The sequence below is a fragment of the Somniosus microcephalus genome, chromosome 2 (assembly GCF_052327205.1).
Source record: "Somniosus microcephalus isolate GS21.2 chromosome 2, FLI_Smic_1.0, whole genome shotgun sequence".
Taxonomy (NCBI): domain Eukaryota; kingdom Metazoa; phylum Chordata; class Chondrichthyes; order Squaliformes; family Somniosidae; genus Somniosus; species Somniosus microcephalus.
In genome coordinates, this window is record NC_140988.1 from 124,364,440 (window position 1) to 124,384,659 (window position 20,220).

A 20,220-nucleotide genomic window follows, 5' to 3' on the forward strand; every position below is an offset into this window, starting at 1 on the left:
CTTTAAATTGCTTTAATTCTCTTTAAAACTACTTCAGATTACTCAAAATAATGTAAACATTTAAAAAAGTTTATAAAAGTTACCAAAATCTTCAAAAAACTTCCAAAAACCTATTTAAACTGCTGCTTTGCATGTAAAAAAGCAAAGCAGCTTGACAGAAACATTGGGGGCGTGTCCAGTGAAACTGAGACCTCAAGGGGCGTGTCTCACTTACACTGCACGCTCCTGGGTCCGCGCTGGCTGCACTCCTGGGCGGCGTGACGTCATACGCTGCCCGGGAATGTGCTTTCAATTTCTCCAAGTTCAGGCGTCCCAGAAGCTGATCGGCAGGAGCGCGGGGTAAGTGCAAATATGGGGCTTGCACGCGCTGCAAGCCCCGTTCTGGAATTTCTGGCCCATTGAGTCCCTGTCTCCAATTCAACATTAGTTTCTTTGGGATTTTCAGCATGCTATCCTCTTCTTCTCCTATAAATACTGACTTAAAGTCATTATTCAAAATGTCCACCATTTCCCCATTGTCATTGACAGTATCACCACTTTCAGTTTTTAAGGGGCCACCATTGCTCCTGATCACCCTCTTTTTCCTAATGTAACTATCAAAATTCTTCATATTGATATTGATATCACTTGCAAGTTTCTTTTCCTACTCCCTTTTTATAGCTCCCACAATCTGTTGTGTGACCCTTTGCTGTTCTTTGTATTTTTCCCATTCGCCAGGATCTGTGCTTTTTTTTGCATTTTTGTATGCCCTATCCTTTAGTTTTATGCTGTCCCTTACCTCTTTAGTTGTCCATGGCTGTTTTTTTGGCAAGTAGCCACACCCGCCAACTCAACAGACTGATCAAGACCTTCGATCCAGACCTTCAAAGCATCCTACGCGCTCTCATCCCACGTACTCCCCGCGTGGGAGACTTCTACTGCCTCCCAAAGATACACAAAGCCAACACACCCGGACGTCCTATCGTATCAGGCAACGGAACCCTGTGTGAGAACCTCTCTGGATACGTCGAGGGCATCCTGAAACCCATTGTACAGGGAACCCCCAGCTTCTGTCGCAACACTACAGACTTCTTACAGAAACTCAGCACCCACGGACCAGTTGAACCAGGAACACTCCTCGCCACGATGGACGTCTCGGCACTCTACACCAGTATCCCCCACAATGACGGCATCGCTGCGACAGCCTCAGTACTCAACACCAACAACAGCCAATCTCCAGACGCCATCCTGCAACTCATCCGCTTCATCCTTGACCACAATGTCTTCACCTTCGACAACCAGTTCTTTACCCAAACACACGGAACAGCCATGGGGACCAAATTCGCACCCCAATACGCCAACATCTTCATGCACAAGTTCGAGCGAGATTTCTTCGCTGCACAGGACCTCCAACCAACGCTATACACCAGATACATCGATTACATTTTCTTCCTATGGATTCACGGCAAAGAATCACTGAAAAGACTACACGATAACATCAACAAGTTCCATCCCACCATCAAACTCACCATGGACTACTCCTCAGAATCGGTTTCATTCTTGGACACACGAATCTCCATCAAAGATGGACACCTCAGCACTTCACTCTACCGCAAGCCCACGGACAACCTCAGGATGCTCCACTTCTCCAACTTCCACCCTAACCACGTTAAAGAAGCCATCCCCTATGGACAAGCCCTGCGAATACACAGGATCTGCTCAGAGGAGGAGGAACGCGATGGACACCTACAGACACTGAAAGATGCCCTCGTAAGAACAGGATATGACGCTCGACTAGTCGATCAACAGTTCCAACGGGACACAGCAAAAAATTGCATAGTCCTCCTCAGAAGACAAACATGGGACACAACCAACAGAGTACCCTTCATCGTCCAGTACTTCCCCGGAGCGGAGAAACTACGCCATGTTTTTCGCAGCCTTCAACATGTCATCGATGACGACGAACACCTTGCTAAGGCCATCCCCACGCCTCCACTACTCGCCTTCAAACAGCCGTCTAACCTCAAACAGACAATCCTTCGCAGCAAATTACCCAACTTTCAGGAGAACAGCGACCACGACACCACACAACCCTGCCACGGCAACCTCTGCAAGACATGCCAGATCATCAACACAGATACCATCATCACATGTGAGGACACCACCCACCAGGTACATGGTACATACTCATGTGACTCGGCAAACGTTGTCTACCTCACACGTTGCAGGAAAGGATGCCGCGGAGCATGGTACATCGGCGAGACCATGCAGACACTGCGACAACGGATGAACGGACACCGCGCAACAATCGCCAGGCAGGAGTGTTCCCTCCCAGTCGGGGAACACTTCAGCAGTCAAGGACATTCAGCCTCCGATCTTCGGGTAAGCATTCTCCAAGGCGGCCTTTGAGACACAAGACAATGCAAAATCATCGAGCAGAAACTGATAGCCAAGTTCCGCACTCATGAGGATGGCCTCAACTGGGATCTTGGGTTCATGTCACGCTACATGTAACCCCACCTGACGTAGGGTCATCCAGATTCGAGTCGTCATTGGCTTGTTCTCTCTACACAGATGGGGCCGGACCTGCTGTGATTTCCAGCAAAAAAATGTTTCTTTGTCTGTTTTTTGTTTTTCATACAGACCCCAGCATCTGCAACATTTGACCCCTTGTGACCCCACCTCATTGTTCTTTGGTGTAATGTTTTCCTGACTGACCTGTTTGGACACCATTCACACCTTTGATTGCTGTGATTATCTCTCTGCCGAGGTGTGATAAATGGCAGTTAGAAAGATTACCTGTAATCATCTGGCATTATTCTCTGACTATATATGCTGTGTCTTTATGCATCTCTTCACTTCACCTGACGAAGGAGCAGCGCTCCGAAAGCTTGTGATTTCAAATAAAACTGTTGCACTATAACCTGGTGTTGTGTGAATTCTTACATTTGTCCACCCCAGTCCAACGCCGGCATCTCCACACCATGGCTACCATCGACACCACAAACTGCCGGCTCAAAGTGGAGAGGATCTCCAAGAAGATTGTGCATATCGACACAGATATCAAGTTTCTACAGAGATGCAATAAAGCAGACAAGATCCCAAAAGGACTACAGATCACGAACCCACTCAAGTCGACCTACAACACAGACTACGCTGAGAGACTCTGCCGTCGTACCTCTCACACACTCCTCAACCATCTCGTACACCAGCTCTACAGCAGACGCCGCAACCTCGAAACCGAGATAGAATCCATGTTCTCAGCCTGTGCTCAGGACACAGCAGACCAGCTACGAGACACCGCCAAACAGATGAGGCAACGGAACTACACTGCCTACATGCACACCAAGAATAGGAAGCTTGAGAAACTCGGCATCACCACCAGCAGCAACCAAGCCTCCCCCGGTACCACAGTTGAAACCACAGGGGAAGTCCATCATCAACTTGTCCGACCACACCCTTCAACCAGACGAAATTGAAGATCTCAGCCGAGGGGTCAATTTCTGCCCCACCACCAAAATGGACCCCATCGGTCTCGCAGCAGACACAGAGGAATTCATCAGGAGAATGAGGCTCTGGGAATTCTTCCACAAATCCCAAGATGTCAACAGCGAACCCAATGAGACAACCAATGATCCAGAACAGCAGACAGAGGGATCCGCAGTGCAGCAACCGAAGAAGAAAGAGTCAAATTGGACCCCTCCGGAGGGTCGCTGCCCTAAGCTTGACATGTATGCTCAAGCTGTCAGGAGATGCATCAATGCCAGATTCAGCAGCCGCACTCACAAGACAGTCCAGAATGTCACCCGAGCACAACGCAACGCCATCCACGCTCTCAAGACCAACCGCAACATCGTCATCAAACCAGCAGACAAAGGAGGAGCCATCGTCATACAGAACAGAACGGACTATTGCAAAGAAGCATACCGACAACTGGACAACCAGGCAAACTACAGACAGTTACCCACAGATCTGACCAAAGAACACACCCGCCAACTCAACAGACTGATCAAGACCTTCGATCCAGACCTTCAAAGCATCCTACGTGCTCTCATCCCACGTACTCCCCGCGTGGGAGACTTCTACTGCCCCCCAAAGATACACAAAGCCAACACACCCGGACGTCCTATCATATCAGGCAACGGAACCCTGTGTGAGAACCTCTCTGGATACGTCGAGGGCATCCTGAAACCCATTGTACAGGGAACCCCCAGCTTCTGTCGCAAAACTACAGACTTCTTACAGAAACTCAGCACCCACGGACCAGTTGAACCAGGAACACTCCTCGCCACGATGGAGGTCTCGGCACTCTACACCAGTATCCCCCACAATGACGGCATCGCTGCGACAGCCTCAGTACTCAACACCAACAACAGCCAATCTCCAGACGCCAGCCTACAACTCATCTGCTTCATCCTTGACCACAATGTCTTCACCTTCGACAGCCAGTTCTTTACCCAAACACACGGAACAGCCAGGGGGACCAAATTCGCACCCCAATACGCTAACATCTTCATGCACAAGTTCAAGCGAGACTGCTTCGCTGAACAAGGACCTCCAACCAACGCTATACACCAGATACATCGACGACATTTTCTACCTATGGACCCACGGCAAAGAATCACTGAAAAGACTACACGATAACATCAACAAGTTCCATCCCACCATCAAACTCACCATGGACTACTCCTCAGAATCGGTTTCAATCTTGGACACACGAACCTCCATCAAAGACGGACACCTCAGCACTTCACTCTACCGCAAGCCCACGGACAACCTCAGGATGCTCCACTTCTCCAGCTTCCACCCTTACCACGTTAAAGAAGCCATCCCCTATGGACAAGCCCTGCGAATACACAGGATCTGCTCAGAGGAGGAGGAACGCGATGGACACCTACAGACGCTGAAAGACGCCCTCGTAAGAACGGGATATGACGCTCGACTTGTCAATCGACAGTTCCGACGGGCCACAGCAAGAAATCGCATAGACCTCCTCAGAAGACAAACACGGGACACAACCAACAGAGTACCCTTCGTCATCCAGTACTTCCCCGGAGCGGAGAAACTACGCCATGTTCTTCGTAGCCTTCAACATGTCATCGATGACGACGGACACCTCACTAAGGCCATCCCCACGCCTCTACTACTCACCTTCAAACAGCCGCCTAACCTCAAACAGACCATCGTTCGCAGCAAATTACCCAGCTTTGAGGAGAACAGCGACCACGACACCACACAACCCTGCCACGGCAACCTCTGCAAGACATGCCAGATCATCAACACAGATACCATCATCACATGTGAGGACACCACCCACCAGGTACATGGTACATACTCATGTGACTCGGCAAACGTTGTCTACCTCACACGTTGCAGGAATGGATGCCCCGGAGCATGGTACATCGGCGAGACCATACAGACACTGCGACAATGGATGAATGGACACCGCGCAACAATCGCCAGGCAGGAGTGTTCCCTCCCAGTTGGGGAACACTTCAGCAGTCAAGGACATTCAACCTCCGATCTTCAGGTAAGCATTCTCCAAGGTGGCCTTCGAGACACACGACAACGCAAAATCTTAGAGCAGAAACTGATAGCCAAGTTCCGCATTCATGAGGACGGCCTCAACTGGGATCTTGGGTTCATGTCACACTACATGTAACCCCACCTGATGTAGGATCATCCAGACTCGAGTCATCGTTGGCTTGTTCTCACTGCACAGATGCGGCCGGACCTGCTGTGATTTCCAGCAAAAAAATGTTTCTTTGTCTGTTTTTTGTTTTTCATACAGACCCCAGCATCTGCAACATTTGACCCCTTGTGACCCCACCTCATTGTTCTTTGATGTAATGTTTTCCTGACTGACCTGTTTGGACACCATTCACACCTTTGATTGCTGTGATTATCTCTCTGCCGAGGTGTGATAAATGGCAGTTAGAAAGATTACCTGTAATCATCTGGCATTATTCTCTGACTATATAAGCTGTGTCTTTATGCATCTCTCCACTTCTCCACTTCACCTGACGAAGGAGCAGTGCTCCGAAAGCTTGTGATTTCAAATAAAACTGTTGGACTATAACCTGGTGTTGTGTGACTTCTTACATAGAATCTTAGTAGTTGTTTTGCGTTTCTCCCTTTCAAACGTTACTTTGAACTCGCTCATGTTATGATCGCTGTTGGATAATCGTTCACATACAGTTCGGCTGTTAACTAAATCTGGCTCATTACTCATTACTAAATCTAATATGTTTTGCCCCCTTGTTGCCTCTAGGACATATTGTTGTAGAAAACTATTCCGGACACACACAAGAAATTCACTACCTTTCTGACAGGTGCTAGTCTGCTTTTCCCAATCTATATGAAAGTTAAAATCCCCCATTAAAACCACTCTGCCTTTACTACACGCTTGTCTAATCTCTGCATTTATACAATCTAGCACTTCAGTGCTGCTACTAGGAGCTTATACACAACTCCCACTACAGTCTCAGATCCTTTCCTATTTCTTAATTCAACCCATAAAGTCTCCACTGCCTGCTTACCTCTCTTTAAATTCCCTCTTATCATTGAAGTGATTTCATCCCGAATCACTAAGGCTACTCCTCCCCCTCTGCCATTTTCCCTATCTGTTCTGTAAGCCTTATAACCTGGTATATTTAGTTCCCAGTCCTGACTGTCTTGCAGCCATGTCTCAGTAATGGCTACCATGTCATACCCTCCAATTTGAATTCATGCCTGCAGTTCATTCAATTTATTCCTTATACTCCGTGCATTTGTATAAAGAACACTTATTTGGGCCACACACCCTAGCCTGTCCTTCAGCTCTAATGCTTTATTCACATGTTTCTTATTTCTCTCTCCTGGTTTAATCGCTTTACATCTTTTAGTTTTTCCTTTACCTGTAGTGCCTAAAGTACAATTTCTGACTGCTATTCTACTCTCTTCCCTTTTCATTTGTTTTTGAACTACTGTTTGTATTGTAATTTCCCCCTTAGCCCTCCACCTGGCATTTATAAGTTTAATGTCCTTGTGACCGCCCTATTTATCCTTTCCGCTAGGACCCTGGTCCCAGGCTGGTTCAGGTGGAGCCCATCCCAATAGTACAGTTTCTTCCTGTCCATGAAATGGAACCCCTCTTTCCCACACCACTCCTTTAGCCATATGTTTACTTCCCTAATCAGCTTATCTCCGCCAATTTTCACTTGGCTCAGGTAATAATCCAAAGATTATGGCCTAGAAATTCACTTTGGGGCGGCCAGTTCGCTCGCGCCCAAAAGTTAGCGCTGGGCGGGGAGCCATTAGCGATCGTCAGATATTCAGTGTTTGGGCCCCAATTCGGAACCGGGCGCTATACCAGGGTGTGCCCGCCTCCGCTTGGGGCGCTGACACTGAATTTCAGCGCTCTTGGCGGCAGGCTGCGGTACTGCAGGCCTCCTCCTTCTCTTAAGGGGGAGCTGCCTGCAACGGGGAGATCGCCGCTGGAGAGTGCCGGCAAATGAGCCCGGCACCACGGAGAAGTGCCGGGTTCGCGGAAAGCAGCCGGCAATGCCGCGGGGGGGGGTGGAGGAGGCCGGGGAAGGAGGTGCGGGCAGGCGGCCGCCGAAAAAGCGGCCGGCCGCACCTTCCCCTTTAAAGCGCCCCACTAAGGCTACAGCACGGCCCCGTTTTCTGGTCGCTGTTTGCGGCCGCTTCGGAGGAGGCGGCCGCTACTAAATATGGGGATCGGGCCGGTTTCGGGGCGGAACCGGGGCACTGCGCACACCGATGACGTCATCGGTGCCGGCGCAGCGCTAACGGCTACCGCCGCCAATACCGCTGTGCTGAATATCAGCGCAAACTCATTTTTGGCGCAGAAGCCCTCTTTAGGCGGTAACTGGCTGCAAAGCTGGCAGCGCCTTAATGAATTTCTAGGCCAATAACTCTTGAGGTCCTGTTCTTTAATTTAGCTCCTACTTCCTGCTATTCCCCAAACAGGACCGCTTGCCTACTCTTCCCTAAGTTGTTGGTCCCAACATGGACCACAACGACTGGCTCCTCCCCCTCCCTCTCCAGTATCTTTTCAAGCTGGTTCGAGATGTCCCTTACCCTGGCACCAGGTAGGCAACATACCATGTGGGACTCTCGAGCCTGCTTACACAGGATGCTATCTGTCCCCCTAATTATAGAATCCCCTACAACTACCAAATTACGCTTCCTCTCCTCGTCCTCCTCCCTTTTTTTTGTTTGTTTATGGGATGTGGGCGTCGCTGACAAGGCCAGCATTTATTGCCCATCCCTAGTTGCCCTTGAGAAGGTGGTGGTGAGCCGCCTTCTTGAACCGTTGCAGTCCGTGTGGTGAAGGTACTCCCACAGTGCTGTTACATAGGGAGTTCCAGGATTTTGACCCAGCGACGATGGAGGATCGGCAATACACTTCTAAGTCAGGATGGTGTGTGACTTGGAGGTGGTGGTGTTCCCATGCGCCTGATATCCTTGTCCTTCTAGGTGGAAGAGGTCGCGGGTTTGGGAAGTGCTGCCGAAGAAACCTTGGCGAATTGCTGCAGTGCATCTTGTGGATGGTACACACTGCAGTCATGGTATGCCGGTGGTGGAGAGAGTGAATGTTTAAGGTGGTGGATGAGGTGCCAGTCAAGTAGGCTGCTTTGTCCTGGATGGTGTCGAGCTTCTTGAGTTTTGTTGGAGCTGCACTCATCCAGGCAAGTGGCGAGTATTCCATCACACTCCTTACTTGTGCCTTGCAGATGGTGGAAAGGCTTTGGGGAGTCAGGAGGTGAGACACTTGCCGCAGAATACCTAGCCTCTAATCTGCTCTTGTTGCCACAGTTTTTATGTGGCTGGTCCAGTTAAGTTTCTGGTCAATGGTGACTCCCAGGATTTGATGGTGGAGGATTCGGCGATGGTAATGCCGTTGAATGTCAAGGGGCGGTGGTTAGACTCTCACTTGTTGGAGATAGTCATTGCCTGGCACTTGTGTGGCGCGAATGTTACTTGCCACTTATCAGCGCCAGCCTGAACGTCGTCCAGGTCTTGCTGCATGCGGGCATGGACAGCTTCATTATCTGAGGAGTTGTGAATGGCACTGAACACTGTGCAGTCATCAGTGAACATCCCCATTTCTGATCTTATTTTGGCGGGAAGGTCATTGATGAAGCAGCTGAAGATTGTTTGGCCTAGGACACTGCCCTGAGGAACTCCTGCAGTGATGTCCTGGAGCTGTGATGATTGACCTTCAACCACCACAAACCATCTTCCTTTGGGCAGCCTCCTGTTCCAAAGTGCCATGGTTCACATTCTGGCTGTCCTTCCAACAGTCTTTATCCTTATCCTCACAGATAGCAAGTACATTGTACCTGTTGGATAGGATCAGATTCTGTGGATGCTCGTCCCCTTTCTTATCTGGGTTCCCCTTACTTTGCACACTATTGGCCACACCAACCCTGTTTTGATCCTGCACCTCTCTACGAAAGGTGGCATCAGTGACTTTCTCAGTACTGCACTGGAGTGTCAGCCTGGATTTTGTGCTCATGTATCTGGAGTGGGAATTGAATCCACAACCTCATGACTCAGAGGCAGGTGTGCTACCAATTGCGCCATGGCTGACAACCAAGGTTGGATGATGTGGAAAAGCAGAAGGATTTGGGGTTCACTAGACATTAAAGACAGAACCTCAAGTGGATTAGACCATAAAAAATGTAATGTAATCCTGGGCTTTACGGCAAAAGGTTTCGAATATAATCGTTAATCGCTATAAAATCTTAACAAGACCACAGTTGGAGTACTGTCTGCAGTTTGGGCTCCACACTATAGGAAGGATGTTAAGCCAATAGAGTGAGTGCAGGACATATTCACTAGGATGCTGTCTACTATAAGGAAATACAAATACAAAAAAAGGCTTCAAAAATTGGGACATTTTCATTAGAACCGAGGAGGTTACGGGATGATTTGAGAGAGATATTTAAATTTATGAAGGGTTGGGACAGACTAAATAGAACAGACTATTTCCGATGCTTGAGGGATCAAGAATGATGGGACATAGATATAAGATTAAATGTAAGAGATTTAGGACAGAGAGCAGGAAAAACTTTTTACACAGAGCGGTGTGAGACTGTGGAGTGTCAAAATTTAAGAATAGGTTAGTTAGGCAGGTTGAAAGACAGGGATATATTTACATAGGGATATAAAGGGATAGAGGAACAGGGCGATAACATGGAATCAGGACTACTGCTCATGTGCAGGATAAATACTAATGTGGACTGGATGAGCCAGATGGATTGTTTCCGTGTTGTAATTTCCATGCAATTTTGTGAATCTTAGCCAATAACAGATAGATTCCCTTCTTTCCATGTGCAAATGAAGGGGAAGGGTCACCTCACAAAACTCAGCAAGGACCACCCTCCCTGCTGCTGTGCGGGTACACCTCCCACCAGGCAAGTGTGACCCTGATTTTACCAGTCTGGCAAAATTGACTCTTTTGTGCCATCTTGTCCTGCAAGTGGAGAAGTAGTCTTGAGGTACTTTTAGGTTTAAGAAGTACATAAATACAGTGACGGACACTTGCCAGGACTACCTGGTAAATTCCAGAAACTAATTTTTATTTTTACGTGCCAATAGTAGAAATGTCACCCATCTGGTTTGGATCAGAGTGTTAGTCTGAGTGTTGCATCTAAGAATTTAAAAAATAAAAGCCAAATGTCAAAATCCTGTTTTTTTCCCAATTTTAGTTTCCCTATTTACTAGTATGTCTTGAGATTTGGAATGCTAGTTTTTATTATTATTTAAATTTGCAATGAAAGTCAGTAAAGCAAAAATCAGGACATAAGCCATTGCTGCTGCTATTCTGCCCCCTATCTGGTTTTGGTTCTGCCAAAAAATGCCAACCTTAGAGAACAGCATTATATAACCCACCGAGAGAACAAGGATTGTGGATTCAGCAAGATTTTTAATATAAATCAGGAACTGATTACTTTGAAAGCACAATTTAAAAAATTTACAAAAAGAAAATACTGCAGATGCTGGAAATCTGAAATAAAAACAGAAAATGCTGGAGATACTCAGCAGGTCAGGCAGCATCTGTGAAGAGAGAAACAGAGTTAACGTTTCAGGTCGATGACCTTTCGTCAGACGTCAGTTCTGACGAAAGGTCATCGACCTGAAACGTTAACTCTGTTTCTCTCTTCACAGATGCTGCCTGACCTGCTGAGTATCTCCAGCATTTTCTGTTTTTATTTTATATTTTTAAAAATGTTGTCCTTTCTGCAATTGTTTTATCAATCATAGAGCACTCAATCCTGAATTGACAGTATTAGTCAGGGTGCATACATCAATGCTAGCCCTCGAGGATAAATCCCTGGAATGTTGTTACTGCATATTATAAATCCACTTTACAAAATCATAAGTTGGTTGCAATATGATAAGGATTTGCTCTTCTGAAGCATACTAAGCAGTTATAAAGTACAAGAACTAAGAGATTATGCCTGTCAACTCCAACAATTAAAATGTTATCCTATATTCTGACCTGGGGAGGGGAGGTGTGGGGAGAAGTGGAAGGCCAGTGGTGGAGAAAATTAATCTTTAAGGATGACAATGAGCCAGAAAGAATCAATCTCTCAGAGATCCCAGAGTCTTGCCTTTTACCCATTCCTTACAACACTCTACGAATGAAACCCATGGTTTCCAAAATGTGGATTGATTGATTGAGTATTCAAACACACCACACTCTCTGGTACTGAGCCATGGAAAGTTTGATTCTTTCCATTTCAGAAAGATATGATGATATACTGCAGCAGATCTTTTTTAATTGGCAAAAGAAACAGCTTCTTTAAATTGTGGCGGGGGAGTGGGAAACAGAAGAGTTAACACCAGAAAAAGCTATTTTGCTGCCAAGTGCATTACAGTGCGGGTGTGCTGCACAATTCAGTTCAATGGGAAGATATTTTCCTGGGTAGTATTATAGTTCCCAAAATTAATGTAATTGTAGTTATATCATCTCTATTTTAGAATATGTTGTCTTCAACTGTCACTTTAGCTTTCAGGATTTTTCATAGAAAGGATTTGAAAAAGAAAAAAATTTACTTTTAGTGTTGGATTTCTTAATCGAATTGTATTCTAGCAGATTTTTTAAAAAGGGCACCGAGACAAAATGTGGTTAATATACTAATTGGAAGTTATTCTCCCCAGAGACTAAAGAATAAATAATGCATTTGCTTGTCTAGGTAATTGGAAAATATCTCACATCCATTGTGTTGGAAAGTCTTTTGTCAGAAGATAAAAAGATACAGGATGGGCCACAAACTGTTGGAAAGGCATCTAAACAGAGAGCCGTGAGAGCTTTAGGCAGGCTCAGTTTATCAGAAATGCTGGCGGAATAGTTTACCCGCTGAAGACATCGGGGAGTAATCCGTGGAGATTCTCTCACTTGTCTGCCGTGGAAACCCTGAAAAAATAATGTTAACAGCATGGCTTGTTTCTTAATTTCTATCATTACGTGGAGTTAAATGGCACTGTTTGATTTAAGTGAGTCCGATCATAACTGCTGTTCTGTATGTTCATCTAACAGTAAAATAATGCAGATTATTGATTCATATCAGGCCTCATCTCACCCAGTGTTTTTTCAGTTTGCCTTTGGAGAGATTGAAGAAGCACATTTGTGAAAGTCATGAATCTCTGGTCACAAGGGGGTACTGTTGTTATATCCTGGATTTCACTATCATACAGGCAGTGTGAGCCAACTCCCATAAAAGTAAGGCACTCAAACTACTTATGGGGGTGATTTCTGCCACTAAACCTAAGAAGGTACCTATGGCAGACTCAAATTTGTAAAAGTAAAATATATAATTTTTATGGGTGTGGGAGATGATTGTTTATTGGTAATTCTTATTTGTCCTCAAGTTGTTAAAGTCGTCCACCTCAGCACTGAAAATATAAGAGCCAAAAGTCTGCAAGGGGTGAATGCCTGAATGGGCCATCCCACAGCTCCACTACTGACCCTGCTGTAGTTTGTTGGGTAAGAGAAAGTTCCTTGGTTTCCATGACAACAGTGGGTGCCTGCACCACTAGGCATGCATTTAGGGTGCCCGCCAAAGGCATCACAAATTGCAGCAGAATTGTGCCTGGCATTTGTAAAGGGGCTGTTGTAAAACAGTTGATTAAAGCTTTGTTTAACGCTTAGACCAAGTGCCTAGTATTTTTCTTACGTCAATTTAATCAACTGTTTTACAACATGGAGGTCTAGTTGTGTCCTTCACTAGTTCCTGTTAAGAATGTCCTACGCAAGCTGGGCCCATGCCCAAGTATTTATACTCTCCCTGGACAGTGCCACCCGCAGGCCGCTCAGTATTATTTCATAAGTTTTTCTTTCATGAATGACTGATTCATGTCAGGAGCCATGTTTAATTAATTCTTAAAAAGACTTACTCCTTTATTTTTCGTAGGTCTAGGCTACAATAAGAGTCTGGACCCCCAGGTATAGTTCACTACCACCATATGATGGGTAGGTATATCTGTTATCACCAGCTGTGCTATCGCTGATGCAATGCCGGGTCCTGCGGAAGCCAGGGAACTCCCAATGTTGGGATTCCCCAGCCCCTCCATCATCAGATGCTCTGCCCACAACAAGACCCATGTGAACTTTAATGTTAGGCTGGGATCAGACGTACCCAGGTCCTGCCCTAATCTATGGTCCTTCTAGTGGATTCTTGACAGAGTTATGGCAGGATTGCACTGGAAGGGCAGCAGATTTTTGGCCCCGCACATTCAGTACATTAATAGCTATTAAAGCATCACCTCACAATATAGTGACCATTGATGTTCCATAATTACTAGGTGTAGTGTACACATTTGGAACAGAATTATTATTTGCTTTCTGCCAATTCTAGCCTCTTATGCATCCCCGATTTCCTTCACACAACCATTGGTGGCCGTGCCCTCAGCTGTCTAGGCACAAAGCTCTGGAATCCCTTTCCTCGCTACCTCTCTTTCCCCATTTAAGACACTCCTTAAAACCTACTTCTTTGACCAAGCTTTTGGTCACCTGTCCAAATATTTCCTTATGTGGCTCGGTGTCAAATTTTGCCTGATAATGCTCCTAGTCATTTTGCTACGTTAAAGGCACTATATCAATGCAAGTTGCTGTTGTTTTGCGTGACTGTGATTGCCAGATTCTGACACAGGCCTATGTAACAAAATGTGCTTGAGGCACCATAGAGATAACCTTTTGCTGCTGTGCTGCTGGTGTAGACCAACGTACGGAAGGACAACATAATCAAACACAGAACGTTCTATCCTTATTTGTTAATATACAAGTGGTAAATACAATCTATATAAATAATTTCTGGTCAACATAAATGACTATTTTTTGTAAATTCCTTCCTTTAAATATGACTGTACCCAGTTTATTGCAGCATGTTTGTTAAATTTACATTTGTAGCAGTGTTATGGATATTTTTTAGACTTAAAAAGAGCTGAAAAACAGGAGAAAACACAAAAATGACAGGACCTGTCAGCTGGGCAGTAAAGATAACCAGCCGGGGTAACATGAGAACACGAAGCTCTGTGCTGTCAGAAGACTGTTCCATGGAGGTCCCAAATCTGGGTGAACATCCTAATAGCAGCAAAAACAGAGATTCGGCCCGTTGAATATATCCCCCCATATTGTTAGCTGGAGTTGCCTTTCTTCCTTTTGATATTACCCATTTGTTATGTCTGACATTTGGTGATAGGTACTCGATTGCCTTGGCCTGAGCACATGGAGTTTGATAGTGCTGTGATCATTGTATTGTGTATAGGTATTCGATTGCTTGTGCCTGGGAGTGTGTGTGTGTGGCAACCATATAAAAAAGCAGCATGACCTGAACTCACTGACGGTCTCTGGATTATCTTTGCAAACGCAATATTTGGCGACAAGGATGGCTGAAATCTCTCTTCCACCACCTCCTCCCTTCCTTGCACTACCCGGTGAGCCCCCGATCCCATGGGTTCGCTGGTTACAGTCCTTTGAAACCTATCTCATTGCTCTTGGACTAGAAACCGTGAGTATGGCTCAGAAAAAGGCACTGTTATCCCATTGCTTGGGAGCAGAGGGCCAGCGTGTTCTTGGGACATTATGCACAGCAGACTCAATCCAAACATATGATGAGGCTGTGGCTCTGTTAAGCACACACTTCTCTGCCCCACAAAGTGCCCTCCTGCGGCGATTCATTTTTAGACAGCGTCACCAACTCCTCGGCGAGTCAGTGCATCAATACGTGGCTAATTTGAGGGGGTTAGCTAGCTCGTGCAAGTTCGGTGCATTACAAGATGAGATGCTGCGTGATCAACTAATAGAGCACACAAACAACGTGAGAGTGCGTGAAAGACTGTTACTCGAGTCCGACGATCTGTCATTGTCACAGGCAGTCAACATTGCCTTTCAAGTGGAGTCTGCAGCCGAATGTGCAGCGAAACTAGCACACACACCCAGTGACAGCGCCCTCGGCCCCGACAGCTCTGACACGGTAATGCTCACGCGACGGCAGCAACGTGCGCTACCGCGGCAACAGTGTGGAAACTGCGGATCTCGTTCACATGCTACCAGAGCGCAGAATTGCCCCGCGCGCGGCCAAGCCTGTCGCAATTGTGGAAAACAAAATCACTTTGCCAAGGTCTGCCGCTCTGCCCCTGTTGCTACAGATGAACACTCTCAGTCCTCAAGCAGTTGGCCTACAATTCACAACGTGAGCTCTGGGCCAGTAGTGGCTTTCAAATCATGCACAATTAACCTGAATGATGTGTGCATCCCGCTGTTGTTGGATACCGGTGCCAGCGTCTCACTGCTGAATGTGGACACATTCAAACACTTTTTCAGCTCCCTGCCACTCTCTGCGCCCTCCACTACCCTTTGCGGGTATGGTAATTCGAAAATTGGACTAGTGGGCTCAGTCAACCTCACAGTACGCTATGGAACAAAAGTTTTGCCAGATTTTTGTTTTCATGTGGCACGCCAAGGAGCTAACCTGATGGGACTGGATCTTTTCACTGACCTGGATTTTTCTCTCTTGGACACCGGCGGGTCTGCGATTCTGCACGTCGCCTCACCGTGGCGCCAAACATGGCCAGCACTTTTCGAGGGTCTGGGCTGCCTGACTGCCTTCACCCACCAGCCCATGGTTGACTCCACCATTACCCCTGTCATTCAGCCTCTGCGCCGCATCCCGCTTGCTCTCCGTGATGGAGTCACAGCTGAACTAAAGCAGCTACTGGAAGCCGGCATCATCGAATCAGTTGATGCCTCCCCATGGGTCTCCAACCTGGTGGTCGCAATGAAAAAGTCAGGTGGTCTACGCGTCTGTGTCGATCTTTGAGCAGTGAATAAGGCCGTAATCCCTGACAAGTATCCACTGCCCACGTCAGAGGAACTCACAGCGCAGTTCTATGGTTCCATCCTGTTCTCGAAACTGGACATTCGACAGGGCTATCTACAGGTTCCCCTCCACCCCAGCAGCAGGGACCTCACTGCTTTTGTGACACATGCTGGCGTCTTTCGGTACACCAGGATGCCATTTGGACTTAGCTCTGCACCCAGCTGCTTCCAAAAGGTGATGGCCTCTGTGCTCGCGGGCATTCCTGGGGTGGCCATCTACCTGGATGACATTGTCGTGCATGGGCCCTCGACCTCCACTCACGACGAACGCCTTCACAGAGTTTTCACAGCTCTAGCAAAACACAAGCTCACACTGAATGGCGAAAAGTGTGTCTTTGCTGTTTCAGAGATCGAATTTGTGGGGTTTCGGTTGTCGGCTGATGGTATATCCCCACTCCAGTCAAACGTGGATGCCATTCACAGCATCCCAGAACCCAGCTCTGCAGCACAGGTTGCCTTCTTCCTTGGCATGACTGGGTACTACCTGAAGTTTTTGCCCCAGTACTCAGCCACCACAGCCCCACTGCGCCAGCTCCTGCAAAAGGATGAGCCCTGGGTGTGGTCACAAGCCTGTACGGAAGCTGTTCGCCTCCTCAGATCGCAGCTCACGTCGCCTCCAGTGTTGGCTCACTTTGACGTCGCCAGCCCCACCCTCGTCACCTGCGACGCGTCTGCTGCAGCTGTGGGGCGGTGTTATCGCAGATACAGAATGGAGTGGAGAAACAAATCGCCTTTGCCTCCCGAGCCCTTAGCCCCACCGAACAGAAGTACTCAGTAGGCGAGCGTGAGGTGCTGGCGTGCGTCTCGGCATGTGAGCGGTGGCACCTGTACACGTATGGCCGTGCCTTCACCCTGCGAACCGATCACCAGGCTCTCACTGCCCTGCTGTCGACATCCGGCACGGGCCACAGACCACTGCGTCTACACCGCTGGTCTGACCGCCTCCGCCAATACAATTTCAGTCTCCAGTTCACACCAGAACGTGACAATGTTGTTGCAGATCTGCTCTCCCGCATTGTCTCTGCCCCAGCCCCACTCGTCGGGTCTGAACAAGTGGAACAGGATATCGTCCAGATGCTGCACACACCTCTCCAAACCACAGTCTCTCTCCAGGAGCTCGAAGAGGCCTCTGAACAGGATCCGGCCCTCTCCCAGCTGTGCACCTTCATCAGAGATGGCTGGCCTCGCAAGGTGCCTGAGGAACTGTCTGCCTACTCCAGAGTTAAAGAGGAGCTCTCCTGCTGGAATGACTCCTGTGTTGCACGTGGGCTCTGCACTGTGGTCCCAAGTGCCCTTCGTGCGCGTGTTTTATCCATGGCGCATGAGGGCCACTTGGGCATAGTGAAGCTCAAACAACGATGCCGAGACCTAGTGTGGTGGCCGGGTATTGACAGGGAAATCGAGGCCCTGGTCAAGGACTGTGCAGCCTGCCTTGTAAGTGGCAAGACTGGCCACCAAGCTCCCCGACCCCTGCAACCCCTTGCCTGGCCCTCTCAGCCCTGGGAGCACCTGCAGCTGGACGTCTGCGGGGAGATCCATGGTGTCCCCCACCATCAACGGTTCCTAGTGGTGACCTATGACCTGCACTCAAAATGGCCAGAGGTCACTGCCGTGGGCTCCGTCACCTCTCGGGTCATCATTGATATCTTTGAGTCCCTCTTCTCCCGCTGGGGGCATCCAAAGGCCATCACCACAGACAATGGCCCCCAAATGGTCTCTTCGGAACTCTCCTCTTACCTTGAGAGCAAGGGCATCCGTCACATTCGCACGGTGTACTACCACCCCGAGTCAAATGGGGGGGTGGAGCGTTTTAACCAGACTCTGAAAAATGGCCTCAGAGCACACCTATCCCAGGGGTGTGCGTTTGACAAGGCTCTCCTCCACACACTGCTGCACTACAGAGCCTCCCAGCATTCCACTACAGGGGTCTCACCTGCATCCCTCATGCTAGGCCGTGAGCTCATGCTGCCCCTTGGCAGGCTCCGCCCCTCGCTAGCTCAGAGCCCTGCTCCACCGGCTCAAGCCACAGTCGCTAGACAGCAGGAGAAGATGAAACTCCGCTTCGACCAGTCGAAGAGGGCCAAGGCGCCCAACATCTCAGTCTCCGATTGGGTCAGAGTCCGCAGGCCTCATCGCAATAATAAGATGGCATCATTCTGGTCCTCCCCTCTCCAAATCAGCCGCCAACTTGGACCAGCCACTTTCTGCCTCACTGACGGCTCTCGGTGGCATGCCAGCCGCCTTCGGAAGGTGCCAGCACCCCCGATGCGGGATTATACGGACCTAACCCCCAAGCCTTACCCCCAGAGTGGTGGGAGGCACATGTGGCTCAGCCAGCCAACCCTCAAGCAGATGTTGTGCCTCAGCCTGCTCCTCACCAGTCCACACCTCGGCCTGTTCGTACACGTTCTCGCCCTGGCCACCTACAGGACTTTGTCACTACATTTCATGTTTGAAATTCTGTGAGGGGGGAGGAAATGTTATGTCTGACATTTGGTGATAGGCACTCGATTGCCTTGGCCTGAGCACATGGAGTTTGATAGTGCTGTGATCATTGTATTGTGTATAGGTATTCGATTGCTTGTGCCTGGGCGTGTGTGTGTGTGGCAGCCATATAAAAAGCAGCACGAACTGAACTCACTGATGTTCTCTGGATTATCTTTGCAAACGCAGTACCATTTCCTGTATGAAAATTGCCAATCCTTTTTAATAGATTTGCTATTTTTTTGATGAATCGGGAATTCCCATTTTTATTATTAGTTCCTGCCTATTGGCAATTGCTTCCTACAGTTAATGTAACCCAAAAGTAATTCACTGCATGAAGCACTTTGAGACATTTTGATGACATGACAAGGTGCTACATAAATGGAAGTATTTCCTTAATTCTTTTCTTCCCCATTTAGTCCAATTCTTGACTCTAATATGAGTGTGCTTAGACCTTTAAAACACAGTGCACTTGCACAGAGGGAGCAAATGGATGCCAATGAGTCCACATCCTGCCATTCTAACCTATGTGTGGATGGACAGTTTGTTTCTCTGAACAAGCACACACTCACTTTGTGTATCCCGCTACCAGTTTTGTGTGGAAATGGTAAGTATCTGCTGCCCTGGCTGAGGGAAGAGACTTTACCTCCTCCTCCATTTTGTTTTATTCTCCCTATTTCTCCTGTAGGTGCTGACTCCTGTTAGACCCACAAACGTTGGTTGCCCTTGTCCAAGTAACCATTCTTCCCATGTGAGACAGGACAATGGGAGTAATTTTGACTTTGGGTATTAGTGTAAAATGGGCAATATTGATTCACCTGTCTATTGTACATCGGGAGAGATGTATAACAGGCAGCTGAATCAATATAATGGGTGTCTGAATTTAGAAAGTTCAGAGGGGAAGTTAAAAAGGAAATAAGAGGGGCAAAGAGAGAGTATGAGAATAGATTGGCGGCTAACATAAAAGGGAATCCAAAAGTCTTCTATAAGCATATAAAAAGTAAATGGGTAGTAAGAGGAGAGGTGGGGTCGATTAGGGACCAAAATGGAGACCTACGCATGGAGGCAGAGGGTATGGCTGAGGTACTAAATGAATATTTGCATCTGTCTTCACCAAGGAAGAAGGTACTGCCAAAGTCATTGTGAAAGAGGAGACACTCGAGATACTGGATGGGATAAAAATTGATAAAGAGGAGGTACTAGAAAGGCTGGCTGTACTTAATATAGAAACATAGAAACATAGAAGATAGGAGCAGTAGTAGGCCATTCGGCCCTTCGAGCCTGCTCCGCCATTCAATGAGATCATGGCTGATCATCCAAATTCAGTACCCTGTTCCTGCCTTCTCTCCATATCCCTTGATCCC

At 47.7% G+C, this 20,220-nt stretch overlaps 1 protein-coding gene and 1 pseudogene across 1 annotated transcript; both read left to right on the forward strand.

The window, feature by feature from the left end:
* The first annotated feature begins 1,062 nt into the window (after nucleotides 1-1,062).
* Nucleotides 1,063-2,493, forward strand: LOC147122928 (uncharacterized; annotated as a pseudogene).
* Nucleotides 2,494-4,747: 2,254 nt separating this feature from the next.
* LOC147122929 (uncharacterized) lies at nucleotides 4,748-5,658 on the forward strand. The gene has a single exon (XM_086003911.1). The coding sequence runs from the start codon at nucleotides 4,763-4,765 to the stop codon at nucleotides 5,639-5,641; it is 879 nt and encodes a 292-aa protein (XP_085860037.1). The 5' UTR covers nucleotides 4,748-4,762; the 3' UTR covers nucleotides 5,642-5,658.
* Nucleotides 5,659-20,220: the final 14,562 nt, after the last annotated feature.